General features: G+C 40.0%; 1 protein-coding gene across 1 annotated transcript in view; it reads right to left on the reverse strand.

Moving 5' to 3' along the window:
- Positions 1-21,133, reverse strand: part of KDM5B (lysine demethylase 5B) — a 57,818-nt gene that overhangs the window by 30,652 nt on the left and 6,033 nt on the right. Inside the window, exons 2-7 of the mRNA XM_068419332.1 lie at positions 14,076-14,153; positions 12,662-12,784; positions 11,632-11,802; positions 6,150-6,284; positions 2,093-2,186; positions 339-442 (exon numbers count right to left, since the gene is read on the reverse strand). Coding sequence (XP_068275433.1) covers positions 339-442; positions 2,093-2,186; positions 6,150-6,284; positions 11,632-11,802; positions 12,662-12,784; positions 14,076-14,153 — 705 coding nt within the window. The remainder of the gene's footprint in view (positions 1-338; positions 443-2,092; positions 2,187-6,149; positions 6,285-11,631; positions 11,803-12,661; positions 12,785-14,075; positions 14,154-21,133) is intronic.

Below are 21,133 nucleotides of genomic sequence, written 5' to 3' on the forward strand. Positions count from 1 at the left end.
GGGAGAGAGATCAGTTCACAGAAGAACCGCTTCTATTTGGACTCTTCTTTCAAAATGCTTAGAGACTGTACCTTGGAGACAGAAAACAAGTTACTTTAGTTATAGAAAGTGAATCTTAACTATCCTGTTATTTTCAGCTTTGTAACAGCATGAAGCTTTACAAGCCCATCTATACCAGCAGGCACAGATACCGCTTTGTTTCAACCACAGGGTTACATGAAGAATACAAGAGAGTCCTTAGTGGGATATAAGTGACATGAGATTTCCCTACATACCCAAGAGAAACCCAGAAACACCTGCCATCAATACAAAGCAGCAGGAAGGCAGGGTGTACTCACAGCGTTAGTGGGTTTTTTAGATCTGACTTTGGATTTATCTTTCTCTGGCTCCACGGGGTGTTCTCTCTTCTCAGGAAGTTTCACTGTGTTATGCATTTCCTTTTCTGGTGCAACAGGGAAAAAAAATGAGGGTATTACAAAATGTTTTAATGCTTAGCATTACTTGTTATTATTTATTTTATTTGTTATTACTTAGACTGCATCGCTCCAAGTTATTTGTTGAATTACCTGTTATCCCATAAACACACTTGTTTCAGTTAGCTTAAGATTCGAACACCAGCAATGCCTACAGAAGCCAGTATTATCAGAAAAACCAAGCATGCCACCCCGAGCTAGCAATGACTATCACAGCCCACATTTTTTGAGTGCGTATTTTAAAGCCCATTTGAATTAATCTAAATTAAATTATTAGTATCTTCATAAGCTAAGATTTTGTTTCCAGGTGGTGTTAACAAACGTGATTGAATTACTCCATCAATTTTACAGCAGCATGTCACATGGAGACATAAAACACTACAGCTTCCTCGGATGATCTTCACGCTTCAGTTTCTTGTAGCGGTACCTTTCGTGAAAGCGTATTGTCAAAGCTGAGCATGCAGCAGAGTGGCCTGATGAAGCAGCAGTTCCTCTACAGTCTTACACTCCTACCTAACTTGGGCATGTCTCTACTCAAGTCTTCATTCCTGACATTATAAAAAAAAGCACACCCAAATCCATACAACAGAGTGTGGAGAATCCCGGGGCTCTGGTGCTGAAGGAAAGAGGGCAATGAAGTTCTTGGGTAAAGTTACAAGTGAGCTATAGACCTTACACCTGGACCTGAGACAATCCGAAACATTTCTTGGAGTCTGAGAGCCAACAAAGATATTAAAGAGAAGAATGTCTCCATCTATCAGAAAGTTAAGTATTAAAAAACAGTCTAGAGCTTTTTGCTTCTACTCTTCAGAGGGGAAAGAGAAAAGGTTAATGCCTAGAGACAACCCTTAAAGAAAAAATTATCAAATGAAAAAAGACCACAATCTACACAAATTCTTGAGCTAAAAGATTTTGAATGAACAAAGGAGACTGACAAACTGCTTAGCTAATTTAAATTATTAAGTAGCTGCAAATGGTTCCTATATTTGCTTTGCCAAATTATTTGTCAACAAGCTTATTCTTCAGTTTGATGGCATTAAACACTTCTCAGTCAGAAATAATTATTTCTTAAGGACAGAAACAACAGACTCAGAACTATTGATAGAAGCAATTTAAAAATCGTATTATGGGGACTTCATCATTAAGTTCACAGCATACCATCTTTTGCCTTCATGAGTTTCATTTACTGATTTCAAATTCAAATTCTTTCCCTAAAATGTCTGAAATCTGATACATTTCTTAAAAGAGTTTCCCTCATTTAAAGCTAGTGGATTGATGCTAACTATTTAAAATACAAAACAGAAATACAACTCAAATCTCATTTCTGATTGCTCCACAAGAGACAATGAAGTTTAAAAAAGTATAAATTTATTTTTCAACTGAAAGTATCTTCTTCTCCAAGAAAACTCACCCATTTATAAAACAAAGAAAAAAGGTTTCAAAGCCATAACAGAACTTTTATAATAATCTCCAATTTAAAAATGAAGTTAACAGAAGTATTTTTTCCAAATACTTTGAATTGTTCCAGCTGCTGATTTTAACTCTGCTCTTAAAACTAGTTTGTACAAAGTAACACAAATTGCATTCACATTTTGTTTCACTCCTCACTCGCTACTCACCATTTTCAGACTTTGGAGGTGCACATCCCATTCTACGTCTCAGATTATGAGTTCTGGCTTCCGGAGGGTCAGATTCAGTTTTAATATTGGTTGCCTTAAAAAAGAAAAAAAGAATAAGTTAGTGATGTCCCTTAGATGGAACACTTTGGGTTTACACTTGTATTTGGGAAAATGTTCACTGCCATCTAAACTCACGGCCGCTCGCCCAGGGACGGAGCGATGATTTTGGAACATGCAACGCTGCAGGAAAGGCTGCGAACCCAGAGCCCCAGCCTGCGCCCAACTCCTCCCGCCCCTCAGAGCTGCTCTGGCTCTGAGAAAGGGAAAAAGCTGGCTATGTCCAACACTGAGTCTTAACAAGAGAATGCTTATTAAGATCTAAATAATTCTCTGCAGGTCTCTACAGTTGAGTAACTTTGGTGGCAGACCCTGCAAGGTTTTAAAATACACATTTCAATACTCTCATGAGCTGAGAAAAGAACTGGGGAAAAGACAAATTTTGACTTCCAAACTCAAATATTTCTGCATATAACTCCTAATCCACTCTGATAAATGCCAAGAGAGGAGTGCAAAGGTTCAGAGAAGCAGCTGATGGGAGACACAAACACTTCACTGAGGTAGGTCTTAAAATTAAGTGGGGGGTCTTAAAATGTGTAACCTGACTTGTTCTAGGGAAAAGCCAGGCAGATGGAGGTCAGAAGAAGACTTTGAGGACTTCATTTAAACTCAAACAACCATTTCATACTTATAAAAAGGCAACCTGAATTTCTGAAATACTTCTATTCAATTATTTAAAAGAAGAGTTCAGAGGGAAATAACACATGGAACAACCTGGATAGATTTGAAAGGAAATCCTGCAAAAAGCCTGTGCCAATAACGATACCAGGTTTTCAGTTTGATTTCAGTAGAACTTGATAAGAAGTAAAGGAGCGAGGAACATTGGGCTTTCATAGATTTTCTTTTACTCTTGAGAAGCAGAACGTACTCCAGTCTTCTAAGCAGGGAACTCTATGTATTGTGGAGCTTTCAACACAGAATAATGTTTTTCCATTTAATTCTTAAATTTCTTCCCTGAAGTTTTGAGACTGTGGGAGAACAATTCTCAAATCCCTCAGCATAAGATGGGTTTCTCCAACATTGTATTTTTAAGCCTAATTTCTTAAGGAAATGAGGTCATGCACCCACTCTCTTGCTACTCACACAAGTCAGTCCACTATCATCCACTCCCTGAACCCCAAATAACGGGACTTGTTGGCCTAGCTCTAAAAGCACGACTTCCAGCCTGAACGCATCACCAGGTATCCAAAGGAGCAGGGTTTGTTGTTCTGTTTGGGGTTTTTTTGGTAGGCTGGCTTGTTTGGCTTGGGTGCAAGCTGGAACACAGGAGGTTCCACATAAATATGAGGAAAAACTTCTTTACGGTGAGGGTGACCGAACACTGGCACAGGCTGCCCAGAGAGGTTGTGGAGTCTCCTTCTCTGGAGACATTCAAAACCCGCCTGGACGCGTTCCTGTGTGATATGGTCTAGGCAATCCTGCTCCGGCAGGGGATTGGACTAGATGATCTTTTGAGGTCCCTTCCAATCCCAAACATTCTGTCATTCTGTGTTTGTTTTGGATTTTTACAGAGATGGTTTCAACATAATTTCCCCTTCATTTTTTGTGTTCTCTTTGTCCCAATTACTGTCTCCATGAGACCAGGCAGAGGTCCCATTGCTAAAGATATGCAAAAAAATGCTGTTCATTATATTTAGTAACACTGAATCAGGATCCGTTTGCACTGATCCTCAAGCGACGCAATAACAGGTGCCCCAGCTTCTGCATCTTCAACTTCCGAGTTGTGTCCGTATTCTGTGCTTAAGCCTATATTTAGCTTCACAAGAGCAGCTCTTTTTTTCATCCTGAGTCTTTTATCGTATCCAGTCATCTCACTTCTACTTCTGCAGCATTGTTCTGGTCTTTTATATTTATCTTTTCTACATCAAGCATCTAAATCCTTTGCATTTCAAAACAAGCCTATGACCTTCATTGCCCTTTTCTTTTCTAATTATGAATGTTTTCTCCTAAGTGTTTACTCACCAGGTAGGAAAGGGCAAGCTAAAACTGTACGTGTCTTACAAACTAACACTTATCCCACAGGCTGTATTTTTTGATAGTAAGAATAATTTACAGTACTTTTCTATAGTTCACTTATTTTAAAGGTTTAGAGTGGGTGGTTAGCCTTTGAAAAGCAGGGAATGTCAACTGGTAAACATGAGACTGAACTTAGGTTTTACAATTTAAGACCGTGACAAATCCTTGTATGTCTTGTTAGAGCAAAAAGTCAAGATGCATTAACCAAACATTACTACTTTGCATCCAAGTCAGTGCAAAAATCAACTTCTTGTAGCTTCAATGAAGAATAAAATGGATTTAATCAATTTAGCTGACTTTGCACTGAAATGGAACAGAAACACTCATGTTAACAAATCTTAACTTTTGGAAACTATTGTCTTAAAACAGTACAGCTCCTTGCTAAGCGAGTCAGTCCATGCTGCTTAATTCAGCCTTAGCTCTGTATGTTTCAATTCTATTCTTTTTCAAGTATTTTCTTTCCACAAAAATGAGGTGCATGACATCAGTAATGCTCAGGGAAAGAGCTGAGAGGGTAGCCTTGCATTTTGGCTAAGTAGGAGCAGTTAGTTTCCACAGAAATGACAAAAACGTGAGCTCTGTTAGTCAGTGTCATCTGACACCACTGTCAGAAAAACAGAGAAAATTTTAGTATATATTTGCCCTGCTGTTAATCTTTGAAGGGTACATGAGAACTAGCATCTTTCAACCACACGCAGATACTTCAAATGGAAAGTTTCAGATCGAACTACTGAGGTCTTCTCAGAATTATAGATCTACTTGTGAGCGGGTATTTGAGTGGAAAAGCTTTATAAAACCTTAATTGTAGATTATTACCCAAGAAAAATTATAGGCAGAATTTGCAACAACTAAGCTGTACTACTTGGTAGTAATAAAGACCAAGACGAGAACAATGGGAGTTAATAGAGAGTCTGAAACAAACTTAAATAGAAATCTGGATTATAAACAGAGTCACTCATGACCTTCCTAACTCATGATGTCACCACTAGTAAGACCGTCTCCTGGGAATAAGCCTCCCCTACTCTTCATCTGCTCAAACAAAAGAAATAGTAAACTCTCTGAAGGCAGAAACATCAGTCTGGAAAGACCGAAGTTGCAATACTACCGTTTTGCAGCAATGAAGGAGACACATCATGATCTCCTACAATATGTCTTCACAGGAGAACTCTATGCAGATACAATTAATAAATTTTACGCTTATCCAAATAAATATTATTTCTTAAGAATACATAAGATTCATCCTGTTTGACTGTACAAAACCATATTGACTTAATTTTATGCAATTTTTTCCTTATATTGCATGGCGAAAGTATCACAAATTGATAGAACTCGGAGTAAAAAATTAAATACAACAATACTAATGTTGTTTAAAAAAAAAAACCAACAAACTTTCTCTGCTCTAGCATCTGGCTTCAACTCATGAAAGATTGACAGAAACCTCCCAACACATTTAAAGAATAACTCCTGTTCACTGGCTGTCCTCTGAGGAAACGACAGGGATCAAAGCTGCAAGAGGCAAGCTTCATTTCTAGAATTTGTCACCTGTATTTTAATCTGTGAGCTCCATATTATTTATAATTGTGCTAAAAACATTATTATAGCATACACACTCATAGTTAATGTGTAAGTGGAACAGCTTCAGTAGAAGAGCATGTCAGAACTCCAAACCTCAGCAACACACTGTTTAAAGTATCACACAATCCTTACCATATTATTTGTAATTTATGCATTTATAAATATTTAGGTATGTTTAATAATGACAAAGAAAAAGTTAAACAGCTGTTTACATTTAGCAATCTGATCGAAATAACATTTGTCCTGCAACTTAACTGCTGTGCCATGTGCCTAGGCAAACTATCACTGCGTTAGGTTTTGAGCTCGGTCACCACAGAGCATTTGCCCGTATAAAGACACTTTATCTCACCTCTGCTCTCAGGCGTTTTGCTCGACGAGCAGGTGGACAAGTTTCAGACGGCGGAACAGACTGTCTCTGTGGAATATCATGGGGCTTATATTCCTTGTCCTTTGTGTCACTGGTGAGATCTGGTTTCTGCAAGCACTAAAGAGACAATTTGATTACTTAATTTCTGCCTCCACTTCTAATACACGCTTTGTGTAGAATAATTTCCTGGCTAATGAGAAAGAATGTAGACAGGGCTTTAATAATTACTGTGCTGAGTTAATAAAAACAGTATTTACGACAATTGTAACATTACCTATTTGAACAAGTCACAAAATCACTTTTTCTTGCCCTTTTACTGAATGCAAAAAACATAATAAAGGATCTTAAATAAAGCTGAAGTTATCCTTTAAAAGTTATGAGCACCGAACACTTCTACCATTGGGAATACTAATACCAATTCTTCTAGTAGATGGTGCTTTTGGAGACTGTATCAACAGCATATTGGAAACTGCTGCAGTGTCCTCAGGTTGCATTACTGTAATGCCAACATACAGAGCAATATAAAAGTAAATTACAGCCTATCACACATCCCTGTCTTAACAGAAATACAATTTTGTCTGAAGAATACTGCAGAAGCTTGGTTCTTTGTAGGTTTTGAAGAGGACAACTCTGCTGCATAAATTAAGGATAGAAGGGAAGAAGATGATGCAAGAACAGTTTGAGTTCTTTCAAGTTGCTGAATGAACACATTTAATTGCTGAAAACTGTGCACACATTTGGCAAGAAAAGTAATAATTAATGACAATTCCAAGTTTGTCAAGCCACACACAACATTCAGTAACAGCAGACAAAATGTAACAGTTTTTAATGAGTAAACAACAAACCCTAAAGAAAAAGTCTTATGTTGTCAGAAAGTATTTCACACAAACTGCTGGATCCACATCTCCCCCGTTCTGTTAATCTGTTCCCATCACAAGCATTTTCTCAGCAAGAGAGAAACAGGAGAGGAATTGCAAGAGAACCACTGCAGCAGGAGCAGGACTGATGCTCTGCAAACAGCAGAGAGATCAGACTTTCAGAAACAAATTATAGAAGGGGGGGCAGAAAACGAGGAAGAAGTGGTATTGTAGAAGACAAGTCCATGCTGGAAGAAATATCTATTTAACAAAAAAGAAATCAGCCAAGGGTAGCAGGATATCATAACTACTACCCACAGACAGTCCACAACACTGCTCAATGAAACCTCCAGAATTTCTGTTGTATTTAGGACTGCCTTCAATCTTAGACTCTGTAAACTCTAGACTTATTCTTTGAAAGCAAATGTCTGACTTAATTTCAACATTAAATACACAAAACCACCCAACTTTGCAGGTTATGCACACGAGCAGTAAGTCCTGGCTGTGGCTCAAAGGTACTTGGAGGCCACAGAGCACTGCAGCTAGCTCTTCACAAGACCACGCTCCCTTAAAGCTCACACTGAGAGAAGATGTGAATTATTTTACATTAACATCAGTGGGAGAAAGTCAAAAATAACAATTTCTCAGGACAGAAAATGGACACGCAGAAAAGGCAAGTGAGAAGGAAAAATATGAAAATGAGAGAACAGAAAAGCAAATGAGATTAATGCTACATAGAACACTGCCAAATTTAGTGACTTCTATAAATTCTAGTTCCTTGAATTGTGTCCTCATGTGAAACCCAAATCTTTTTAAAAAAACCCAAACAAACCAGTTTCTACTCCTTTTGGTAACAGAGGACATATGATCCTTGAAAGCAAATATCTAGAAAGCAAACAGTTTTTCCTAAACAAAAGCTTATCCTAATGAAACCTTGAAAAAGAAATAATAAATAGCACAACTCGCCTCACTTCAGTAGAGTGTACAAGTAAAAAAAAAAAAAAAGCAGCACTGTTCACTGTAAAAAGCCCAGAAGACATTTCCCAAATATTGAGGTTTCAACAACTATTTAAGCAGAAACATTTCCCAGTGCCTCAGTAACCCAAAGGCAAAGCAGCAGTATGAAATGGCTGTTAACTAACATTTTCAACTGTACCTAGAAGTCCTCTCTTATGCACAGGAATTCCTCTGAACCTACTTTACTCCTCCTAGACTGGCCTGATCAACTGCAAGCACGCGTCTTTAACCAAGGACACTAACTGCCATTTCTTCAGTCCTTTCCTCTCCCAACCAGCAGAGCCTTTTTGCTAAGGTTAAGTTTCTACCAATAATTTACCATAAGCTCATCCTACATACTGTGATCTAGCCTGTGATCACAATCTCATTATATTCTGAGAAGATGGTTGCACACATAATCCTTGAACTCCAAATGGTGGTAGATAGTAAGTTAAAAACCCACCAGCTGGAACCATGAAGGAGTAGCTCCTTTGGCAGGCAGTTGAAGGACACAGCAGGAATGTTCACAAGGCCTCCAGGATGTCAAAAGATGGAAAAAAAAAAAACAACAGGGATGCAACTCATCTCCTGCAGGTTTACATGTTTATTAAGTAGTAATTTACACATAAGCTAGTCACCCAGGCTCCCTGTACTTGCAGAATACAACTGGTCTACCCCCGCTATGCATCCACTTGAGGATAAGAACCTCCAGACTCCAGAGGTGCTTATTTTTCTCCAGTAACAGTAAAGGGTCCTAGAGAACTATCGCACACAGAAACATCTTTATTAGAGGCATACACATATAAATCTTTGGACACAGGAATCCTGCTCAGGACAAAGTCTTAGTTTGGAAAAGAGATGAGACCTGGAATGATTGAACCAGTCGTAGTTACTGAAGAACAGACCACCACAAGACCATCTCTAGCCCCCTCATCTGTAGCTGCATTTTAAATCATGCAAACATCTGGGCAATGCATCACAGAAGATGTACTGACAGAAGATTCTGGACACAATTCGTGTAGAGAAACATTTATCCCTCTGGGCATATAGTGTGATTCTGTAGTATCATACTCACGGTTACTATGGCTAAGAACATAAACGAGGCACAGATAATAAGAACCAGTACAGCAACAGGTCTACTGCAACTCCTCCGGAGCCAAACACCCAAGAGCTGTCTAGTCCAATGTTTCAAGATAAGAATAAAATAAATAAAACCCTGCGAAGAGCTGCTTTGCGTATTAGAAACTGGCTGATTTAAGAAATTTTTGTCGTTTGACTGAACAAGAGCTTTAATAAAAATGTGCTATTTTTTCACCTCTGAACAGCTCCAGATAGTTTCACTATTTTAGTACGTATATAGAAATATCTCCAGCTGGGATATTTGTCGAAATAACACTTGAAGCCAGTTTAACATATATTTAAGCCACACATAAACAATTAATGCTACACAGAGATCTGGATGAGATTTAAGTTATGGCACAGTCATCAGTGGAAACTACATCATTCCATAGTTTTGGCTTTTGCAGAAAAGTGTCATTAATATTGCAAGTACTACCAAGTAAAAAAAATTCAAAAGATCAGCAAATGCCAGCACTAATCTTTTATGGATGATCATCCTGGCTGCACGAAGAGTTTTTCTCAAAAGGCTTGTTGAAATACCGCAAGAAGGAACCACACATCTCAAACTGACAGCTGTCAAATCAAATAGCTACATCGTCTCCAAAAACAAAAATCACAGATGCTTAGATTCCCAGTACAGCACTGAATAGGCATACAATAAAACGGGCACCTACACAAGAAGCATCTGGGAAAGCACCACTTACTGAGAACACGTGGAAGAAAGCCAAAAAGAATCTCATCTGAGATTCTTCCTCAAAAAACATATTGCAAAACAAACTCAGTTGGAAGACAACATTGTCAGGAAGAAAAAAAAAAAAGTTAAATCTTAGAGAGAAAAGTGAGCTAATCCCAATATATTTCTGTGGATTCTCTCAGTTCATTGAAGATATAAGTCTCTGCCACATATGGGAGGGGAATATTTTAACAGCTTTTGGGGGGAGGAGTTAAAAAAATGAAGTTAACCTACAAAGCTTTTCCAGAACTGCATCCACTAAACACATCAGTTTGGTACAAAAGTCAGGTGCCCATTGCAAGAGAGAGCTTTGGAAGTTACATTGAAAAAAAGCACGACCTGATCTGAGAAGGTTTTTTCTCTTCTAAAAGGGTCCACTACTGAGAAAACCACGAATGTAAACATCAGCTGTGTAATAGACACTCACATGGGGAACCTACATTTCCAAGGAAGTGTGGTACCATGCTAACTATTTCACAAATTTAATTAGATCTTTCCCTGTGCAATTGCACCTCAAAAACATGAAAGCAAAGTGTCACAAAGCACCAGCTTCAAAAAAAAAAAATGGAATTCACAGTTTCCAGACCTAATAAAAATGCAAAGTTTTCAATGAAATGCCTTCAGAAAATGGTGATACTTTCCATTGTTTAACATGAATGTGTTTGAGGCAAGGCAACATATTTTTGATACAGCAGTTTCCCTAGCACAAAGATTTTTATATTTAACTATATTGAGTTCTTATCCTCTGTCTGCAAAACACTCAAACCTACACAAGTTAAATTTTTTTTTCTGAAGGGTCTGCAGAACCTAGCTGTTCTTCACTCAAAAGTGATCATCACTAGCTAAATAAAAAGCCTTCAATTCCAACCTTTCTCGACTTAACATCAAATCCCTCCCTCATTTTGGTAGCTCTATGTAAAAGGCTAGTGTTGATTTCTGTAGACAGAGACATGCTTGTAACAGGATTAGGGCTTTTATTGCTTAAAAAAGGTCAACACTTCTTGCTTTGAAAGATCGTCATGGTAAGAGTGTTTCCAATAAATGAAAATGGATGTTGGCAACTGCAACCTAGTTTGGTTTTTCAAATAAATGACTACTGTTTTAAGAGAAAAGCCCTATTCTTCATTAGATATTACATTGCTTCCACCCTCAACCAACCCTGAATTTTGTTTTAATGGCCAAATCTAAGCAGGAAGGATGAAGATTTAAGCTTGAAAACAGCCACAAGCCATGCCATTAACTACACTGCAATATCCATGAAGCATTCTTGAACTTGGGCACCCTTAGTGAAAGCGAGATGAGTTAGCGCCACAAAACTGCCACGGTTTGATATAGTTCCTCAGTCACTCTATGTCCAAGTGATACAGACCCATTGCTTTATCAGAGAGATGGAACTATGATGGTCTGTGAATATAGTAGTATTTTGCATTTGACAAAACAGCATTAAAGAAATTGTTATAAGTCTGAAAGTCCGTTATCATGAGGCCTCTGTAGAGAGCAAACACAAAATGGTAGTATTCAAAGCAGTCAGTAAGAGGTTACCTTGAAGAGTAATTCTAAAAACTTTACTTTTGATTAAAAGTTTGCCTATGGCTTTCTGAATTGCTTGCATCAACACCACAGACTGCATCTTGTCACCTGCATGCCATAAAGCATAAAATGCAGTCTTTGGAAATGTTCTATCAATTAAAAAATAAAAAAAAAGGAAGAGATTGGCTGCTAAATTAACTGGACTTCAGTTAGCTTCAATATAGCTTACCAATAGGCTCGCTCCAGACTGGAATAAGTTGTAAGGATAGAGAATGCGCTCGTAATGCGCACGGATGTGCGAACCCACGGCTTTGCCAGGAGCAAATCCCATCCTAGTGGCTATTTTGGTCCATTTTCTTTCCTTGCAAATGACATCAAATCCTCCTTCCTCTGCAACTAGCTAAAAAGCGAAAACAAAGTGGTCATATATTTTATACTAAAATTATCAACGTTTAAGGAAAGCACTGCTGGTTTAAAAGGCAAGACAACACCACAATTGCTACTTTAAACCAGAAATGTATAGATTTAAAAAAACCCCACAAAACATGAAAGTTGTTTAAAAGCTGTAACTGGAACATGCAACTTATTCAGGAATTGTAAACTTGTTGAATTACTTTACAAACAAGTCAGCACTGTATTAGATGACCAAACAGTAATTCAGTCTACTTTTGAGAATTTGTCTGGCTGCAATTTGTCACGCCTCCACTTTGTATTCCAACACGACTTTCTAGCTCAGTACAACCCATTCTTCTCACTGGAACAAGTACTATGAAATAGGCTCAAAAGCAACCAAATAAAAACTACCCTAAACAAAACTGAGAGAACATATCCTTGGGGTCAGTGAATCCCATCCCTTACTATTAGAACACATGAACTTATCCAGAAGTTTAACAAGCTTCAACCTAAAAGTAATTGGACTTTTTCCTTCCATATTTCTAATGGAAGAATGTTCTTCTCACTGCTGTCACTGTTCAGAAGCTTTCTCCAGTTAAGCCTAAATTTATTCTTGACCAGTTTGTATCCAAGTTCAACTGTCAAGAAGAGCTGGAAATTTAATGTGATCTCCTAGCGCACATGAGAACTCCCATGATATATTTCTTACTGTTTTGTCACATTAGCTATGTTAGGTTAAACAATGTAATACTTTTTTCAGCTTAGATATACCCCAAAATCTCCCCTGAACAACTGTGATACCATCCCAGAAACTGAGATAACACAACGTCTTTTTAGGACAAGTTTCTCCCTTGTACCAGTCTTACTCTATTAAGCTGAAATAAATCCAAGATCTTCCTCTCCACATGTGGAATTTTCAGTGTACATCCTTGAAGTTCCCAAAACTTTGCAATCTGGTCCAGAAAATTCAGCTTTACACGAGTTTGGGCCTGAAAAAAAAAACAAACAAAAAAAATGAAGTGCATACTAATTGCATACTAAGCTTTTGTATCCCAGGGTTTACAGCGTTGCAGCGTCGGTTGCCTGCCTGGCCTTTCCCTCTACAAGCATAATTTCACATTTTTCCCCTCTCATCACACGCAGGAAAAAAAAATTCCACACAGACACGACAGGTCTTTCTTGAAGTCATTTTTTGTTAACTTTTACTGCGTTTAGAAAAGCACTTTCTGAGGACAGACAAGCAATGAATTATTACTGCTAAAAACTACCTAAACTAGCTGCATTGCTAGGATTTATTACATTAATAAATGTAACAGTTTATTAATATGGTTTATTTGTAATAAACCCAAAATAAACCAATATTTATGGCTTATGAAAAAAAAATTAAAGAAGGGTTTTTCTGTTGTCCCTTTTCACTCCCAACTACATTTGTTTCATTTTTATGAATACAAATCGGTCAGGGCAGGGAAAGCCAACTAGTCTGTTTGCACAGCAGTTCTGTTGCTATGTTAAAGAGTAGTAGCTTAGACTTAAATTTTGACACATTTTATTTTCATCACATTTTCTACTCTTAAGGTAAAAAATGGCCACGTCTACACTGACTAGCTTGTTGTTAAACTCCACAGAGCTCTGAACCAGCTTGTGTGCACACAAATCTCTCTCAGTATCCCAAGTCGGCGTTCGAGCCCTTACCCTGGCACTTCACGTAACCACAGCAGGACTTTAGGAAGCAAGCACCCCGAGAAAAATCAGGCAGGCAAAGAGTCACCGTCATTCCAATTCGTACCAGGACTCCTTGTTACTCCCTTCTTCCAGTCTGAATTCATGAAAGCAGTGAATGAAAGTGCTTGCGAATAGCAAATTTCCACCAACTGCATCCAGATTTTGTAATTGTTTCTTCTAAATGGCTCGTTATTTTTAAAGCACTCTGTAAATGTTTCATCTCTTCTTTTAAAAGATGCTGTATATGTGCAAAATGCAGGCGTGAATCTATGGCACTTGAGAATTTGAGTTTAACCACTTATAAGCACCTCTGTGTGGAAAAGGCCTGAATTACATTCCTTTAAAGAGCATTAACTTTATTTTTTATGCTCTGTATGTTTTTAACTAGATTCTGAAACAGATGAATTTCTGTGCTAATTAAAAACTGATGTTCAGAGGTCCTGAGTACTGTGAGCTCAAGTCAAACACAGCTTATGGTCAATGCACTGGAAAACATCACCTCTCAAAAAAATATTAAAACATTTTGGAGCAGAAGCAACGTTCAGCTTTACAGTTTACCTCTAGTTCATTGAGCCTCTGGATCCTTGGTGTGAAGTGAAGCTTATCAACATCGCAAGCAAATGGAGGCTGCCAGTCCTGGAAAAACAGAAGAGCTTCATCAGAAGACCAGGGAAATGAAGGAAACTTCTCTATATGCCAGTCAAAAGCCAGGTAGGCATGGAAGAGGTCTCCGTGGTTTCCAAACCCTCCTCAGCACTAATCTGTACAGCACGTGCCCCTCCGGCGCAGGGCAGGATCCCAGCCCAGAGGCAAGGGCTGCATCCCAACCCACCAGCCATCGCACCCCACTGCCCTTCCAGCTGTGGTGAGGCCTACTTCTGTTTGCAAATTACGTCACGTTGAACAAGCCTGGAAAGCTGGAAGGATGAGATACGCCGGGTGAGCTTCATTGTCTATCCCTTGAAGTATTTCATTGGGCCTTTATAATAGATAATGAAACCATAAAATAAATTACGTTTTGGAACTAAGGACCTGTCCTCAAAGATAAGCCTTCAGCTGCACACCAAGTCAGTCCATCGTCTCCCTACCCATGCTGGGTAGCTAAAGGTGCTGCACAGGCCATTTGCCCCGGTCTCACACCAACCATCACCAAACAGGAACCGTACAACGGCCGAGGGTCTTGTCTGCCAGACAGCGAGAGGAGAACCCTCTGGGAAGAGCTGCCACCGTGCAAGTCAAACCCACCCTGTGCTTTAAACAGGAGTAAGAGAAACTCAGTTACAGCTCTGAGATAGGGCGTCACTTATCTTAACAAGTTCAGTACTGTTAGCAAGCAAAACACAGAACAAAGTGAAGTTTCATAAACCATGATGCAAACTGCAACGCCTGCCTCGATCGGGAAGACTAACATTTGGTAACAGAGACTTTAAATCTCATGAAGGACAAATGCAGCAGTTAGTGCTCATAAACGCTGGTCTTCGAAACAAACAGCAGCTGCACTAAAAAACAGAAATAAAAGCTTCTTTTCTTAATTCCTTGTCTGCAAACATTCAGCAACAGCTGGAATATTGACAATTAAAAAAAGATTATTATTACTTTGACAAAATACCTGCAACTGGTAGTGTTATTTATAATACAACTATAAAACAATTTTCTCTTTGAGATCTGACATCTATCACATGCAGTTGGTTTGGCAGTACACAGCTTCACTAAACCAAATTAGATTTGATTTAAACTTGACAGCAATTTATTACACATAAAGCTATCTTATTATCGCTAATTACAGAACGAAGATAACGCACATGAGAGCTACTGATAGTGGAGTAAGACGAGAGCTTTCTACCAGGAAAAAGAACATGCACTCAACATCTGTGGACTAAGGCAATGGAAGCAAGACCAGCACCATAAGCAGAATATTTGTTATTTTAGCAGGCATAATTAATGTGAAAATTAGTGTCAAAAACAACCATAAAGGATCTGCAGAGCAATTATCTTATGTACAGACACCCAGGAACAATTCTATACTGGGACAACCCCATCCTGTCACTAGAGCAAACCCACAGCAGAATCAGGGATTTTTCACAACTAGAGAGAAAGGATGCAAGAGTCACCGAGAGCGTGGACATCAGAAGAGCAAAGAGGGACACCAATCTCTGCATTTTATCAGACATACGTGGACTAATCCAGACCTCTAAAGTTTTCTGATCCTACAAGGCAGTTTCAGCACATCAAAACTTGGCAAGGTTGACATTAGAATTTGAACTGGAAGTTAGACGACAATAGGAGGATCAAGATGACAAATTATCAAGAGGATGGTCAATCCTCAACCAGTGGAACACGCTTCTCAATCATTTTTGTTCTTTTATCCACAGGACCAAGACTGGTGTCCAATAGCATGATGTTCTTAAACAACTACATAAAATTAACCCTACATTTTTGTTTGCCAGGACACCAAATGCAATGAAAATAGCAAGTTTGATGGAGAAAACAGCAAGTTCGATGGAGAATGTAAATTCTTTTGTAATGTTCTGATGTCTGATGAATGATTCGTGCCCTCAAACTCTAAGACGATGAACATGACTGGGAACATTTTGGGCGAGATTTGAAATGTCGTACTTCAACACGACAAATCTGACTTTCAAGCTGAACCAACTGGTTACATCGTTAGTCTCAAGTCTGGAGTTTGCTCTGTGCATGAAGAGAGACAGAAGACAGGCAACCAAAGCAGGACAGGACACACAGTGGTAATGACACACAATACCCTTGGGACATGCTGGGGACATTGCCAAAGGGAGAACTGTAAGCTCCTAAGTGCTTTGCTTAGGCTGAGAGAGTAAATTAAAACAAAGAGGCATGTGCTGACTGACTGCTTAGCTAAGCAATAAGCCAAGGCTGTCGCCAGGTGGGCCATGAATTACCCTAAAACAAGATCCTGTAATGAGGATCTGCAGAGGACAAGAAACAGGAATAAAAAGAACAGGAGCAAGAGTTCAGCTCACACAGGCAATGACACTACCTCTGACACTGTCACTGAACCTGACGTTGTGCTTCGGGGCTGTCGCTTGCAGATAAAGTACTGGCAGACCATGAGCAGAGCCAAAGAAGGGATGGGGACAGTGCAGGAGGCTCTTCTGCTTGGGGCACATGTCCCCCGGCACAGTCTGCTGCTCTGGGGAGAAGCCCAGAGGAAAGCCTGTGTGCCACAGGGGCACAGCAGGAGGAACAGGGTTCCTACCTGCTCCTACAGGTTCCAGCTAATGCTCAATCTTAAAGAAATAAAGATGCAAGGGTCCCCAGGAGAGATACAGACTTAGGACCCAGTGAGAGAAAGCAGCCTGTGTTCAGACAGGACAGAAGCAAGATCGTCCCCTCCACTTATGAAAGCAAACGAAGAAGTTTATGTGCATTATCTTACAGAAATGCCTCATTCACAACACGGTGTACCAAAACATACTACTCCAGAATTAGCTGATTAGCTCCATTCATCTCCTATTTATTACTGACTGGTGTAAATTTTGGGAAATTCTTTCCTTTTTGGCCAAAGACGCTTGCTCTAGCAAAGCACTGGTTACCCAGTTCACTGGAAAAAGTAACACGACTCCAGACAACACGAGCTTCCGTAACAGCTATTTTCTACACCTTGCTGTGTTTAAGTTTAATGATACTGAACGAACACTACACACACCAGAACACTTTGATGGTATGTCAGCTGTTTCACAAAGAGAAGCTTTGGAAACTTGATCTATTCAATAAAGGACTTTCAGCAGACGGCTTTTCAGTCTATCAGGCAGATGGGTCCATCAACTAGAAACAAAAACTTAACAGCTTTAAAAGTGTTTAACTTTCAGCAATGCAAAAGTCATTGCAAGAACTGTTGGGATATGGTACATTGGCTTAATGAGAGGTAACATCGGATTTACTCTGGCTTTTGACATTTTTAAGCAGGTAGAGTTGAGGGAAACGCATGCGATGTGTTATATAATAGGTCATATTAGATTATAAAAAGACTTTAGAAACACCCTCCTGCCCATCCCATTTATCACAAACTGTTTCATATGACATTAGTCACAGTTACAGATACGGAGCTATTCACCATTTGGAGAAATTACAGCAGACGTAGTAAACAGGCCACCCTGACTATCACTGATTCATTTTAAAATCACAAACAGTTCATTTTGGAGCATCTGAGCTACTCAAAGTTGATACAACCAACGAGAATAATATTTACCGTCTCATATTCCAGCGTATGGCAAGTTCCTCATTCCTAAACAAGATGCTTTCAACTCCTCTTTAATAAATACATTATTTTCTCAATAAAAAGCTTGCACACATTTTGAAGCACAACTTACTAAGATAAATGCGATGTTCATTAAAAAGAGAATTAAGAGACAGGTTTTGAAAGAAATGCCTTTCTGCACCCTGGCAATGCCAAAGCACCACACGAGGGAGCTTTGTCGTAGCAAGGTCAATTTGCAAAGCTGCTGATGCGCATGAGGAGCTTTGCTGTGGAAGAGAAGAGCACACACAAACCAACTCTGTGGCCCACTTCTCTTCAGCTTGTGGCTGGGACATCTGTGAGGTTAGCCATTTCCATTCAGCGGGCACTTGCAAGATCCTCAAAAGCAACTGGCCTGGATTCCCCCCCACACACTTCTTTTTTTTTTTTAAAAAAAAAACAAGTTTAAAAAGATCAATTTAAGTTTCAACAAGCACACTAAACACTAAGATTAAGGAAACACAAAAAGCAAGAAAATCTGAATTTCCTAAAAAAATCAGGAGTTTTTACACTGTCTGGACTCTCCATCTGAAATGACTTTGTCGCTTTCTATTATCCATACAGGACTGTTAGAAGCCTGGAATAGAGACACACAAAATCATCTGCCTATGTTAGCGTGCATTCGTTAACCAGATCTAGCAGAATAAACCTGAAGACAAATCCATGCAAGAAAGGAGACTGACATCTTCAAACTTTTTAATAAACTTTGTAGACAAATCCGGCTGTGCAGAAGGCATGCTCTAAGAATCACATTAATATTTCCACTAGTAATGCAAACTACACATGGTCAGGAGAACTATTTCTATATTCCTCCTTCCAGATTTGCTGTTACAGGGATGGCAGGCTTCATATAATTTCAGCTGGTAAAACCTTGCACCGCATCCAAACTCACTCTCTAATTAAAATTTAACCACCCCCACACCCTTGAAGTCAGTGAACAAGAAATTACCACTGTCACTGGTAAGCTGTTCTACAAGTTAGTTAGCTTCAACTTTTCTTTTCTCCCTTATCCCCATCTCATTTTTAACCAAATATCTCGTTTGCTTACTCTCCAAGAAGCTATTATTCATGAACGCCTCCTGGAAGCGATGTTTCAAGACATTTTTCAATAAACAAATATCTTTTTGCTTCTCTTCACAGGACTTGATCTCCAGTCCTGCAAATAAAGGCTTTCCTCAGGCTTTTCTTCTGAAACCTCTCCTATTTTTTCAACATCTTTTGAAAATTGCAAGTAGCATTTTAGTTGCAATCTCTCCAATGTCAGACACACAAAAAAAAGACGCCACTTTCATTATTTTGCTAGACAGCATCTCATAGTAAGATCCAAAAGAATATCTTAGCAATTCTTGCCAGAGGAACACATATTCATTCAGTTAACTAAAGCAATTCACTGCTTCCCAGGATTCCCACCCCACGAGCGTGACCTATATTCTTTGTTCCCAGATCTATGATCTTTGCCTTTGCAAAGGTGTTCCATGATTGCTGCCTCCGAGAGGGAGGGAGCAGACTCGGTGACTCAGGAGGTCCCTTTTCGTCTCATGGATTTATGACTACATTAAAAAAAACCACACTCAAAAGAAACTCAGGTGGCAGAATCTATGCAAAACTGGTGTGCATCACCATTTATCGCCCCAGCAGTGTCAGTGGGTCATCCACAAAGCTTCCTTTTGAACAGGAACTAATCCCCCTCTGACCCCGTTAAAAGGCTGACGTTAGTTGGGAACTCCAAGCATCAGCTAACCTAGTTTGTGGTGACATGGTCCTTGCTTGGTCATTTTGAGTGCAGGTGATTTTTCCAACAAAACCCTGAATTCCTCCTTGCTAAGAAGTGACCCTGAGTGCAGTAACATACCTTACACACGGTATATAATATAATACACACTGCAACAATATAAGCTTGGTGGAGTATTTCTCATTTGAGACAAAACTGGGCTCTGTTATGCAGTGCAGACCTAGCAAAGGAGAAAACAAACCCACAAATCCTTCCCATCCAAGAACCACAGCCAAAGATGAGCTCGCAACGGGAATCACCTCTCTAGATCCCAGTGTTTCTGTGCCAGCTCCAAACTTGGAGAGAAATAAAAGATCAGGTAAAATGGAGATGATTCTCAAGTGTCAGGGCTGGCTGCTCCTTGGGACCCAAAGGTAGAGGACGGAGACTATACGCAGGGTTTGAATATCAAGACGAAAGAAGTAGCAGGGTTTACATACAGGAGATACCAGCCTTCTCTCCATGGAGGCGACTGCACGCAAGAACGGATACAGAGGCTCTGGCAGCACCAGGCAAGAACATGTACCAGCAGCACTGCACAAGCAGCTGGAGACACGTGGGGCACTGGGGTCAGTGCACTGGCAGCGAATCCAAGATCCCTGATTGACTTCAGAGAGGCTGACCTAGACCCTGAAGCAGAGCATCCACCTGCACCGGGGCCAGACTCAGCTGTCGGGTGTCCAAGGGCACCAGGCCCCACGAGCTACTGCCACCTTCACTCACGACACGGGACTTTGTAGACGGACCTTTGGTCTGATCCTGCAGTACGCTCCCAGAGGATGCCCAGCGAGCGGCACAGACAGCACAGACGACTGTTTCTGCAGCTCTCCCATCACAGCCCTTTGGAGACAGCCTGTGCCCTCTGTGGAGCTGTAACCGGCAGCTTTCAAACCTCGATTTTAATCCCAATGTAACTCAGATTAAGAAAAGATCTGAATTTAACAGCCATCCCAGAGCTGAAGCAGACCAGCTATGGACAACGCTGCTGGCTTCATCCATCAGCAGCTGCGGAGCCTCAGCGGACCAGGGCTCTGCCTCTGCCCCGGGACTCCCCTGCGGCTTCTGCCGCTGCAACAGCGACCGACTGCTGCCCTGCCTATGGACAACGCTCCGCGTTCAAGCTGCTCAGATTCATTTTCACCTGTAAAGCACCTACTTTCAGTGAGGAGCATTTACTCAGACACGTATAAGCACAGCAGGTTGTACGATCCCAGAAGTTCTTTCAACCTGGTCTCCCGAACACCGGCAGAGCATATCCCCCCCGAGCAGTTCCCAGATATAACCCAGCAATTTGGGCTTGAGAGAAAGCCCATCCTAACCCATACACAGGCATAAATTAGTTCAATTCACGGGCAGCTTTAGTTTCAATGCTGGGGAAGGGAGCTGTGTTTAGTTTGAAACTCTAATTTCAGCTTTTCGCTACCTGACACTCTTTATCTCAAGTGAAACAAACAAAAAACTACAAAAACTCCCCCAAACCTGCCGCTACTATTGCCCCGTTCCAGACTGAATTGTTTCACCTTAAATTTCCAATGAGCTAAGCAGAGTGCTTAAAACCCCTCACCAGAA

The sequence above is a fragment of the Nyctibius grandis genome, chromosome 27 (assembly GCF_013368605.1).
Source record: "Nyctibius grandis isolate bNycGra1 chromosome 27, bNycGra1.pri, whole genome shotgun sequence".
NCBI lineage: Eukaryota > Metazoa > Chordata > Aves > Nyctibiiformes > Nyctibiidae > Nyctibius > Nyctibius grandis.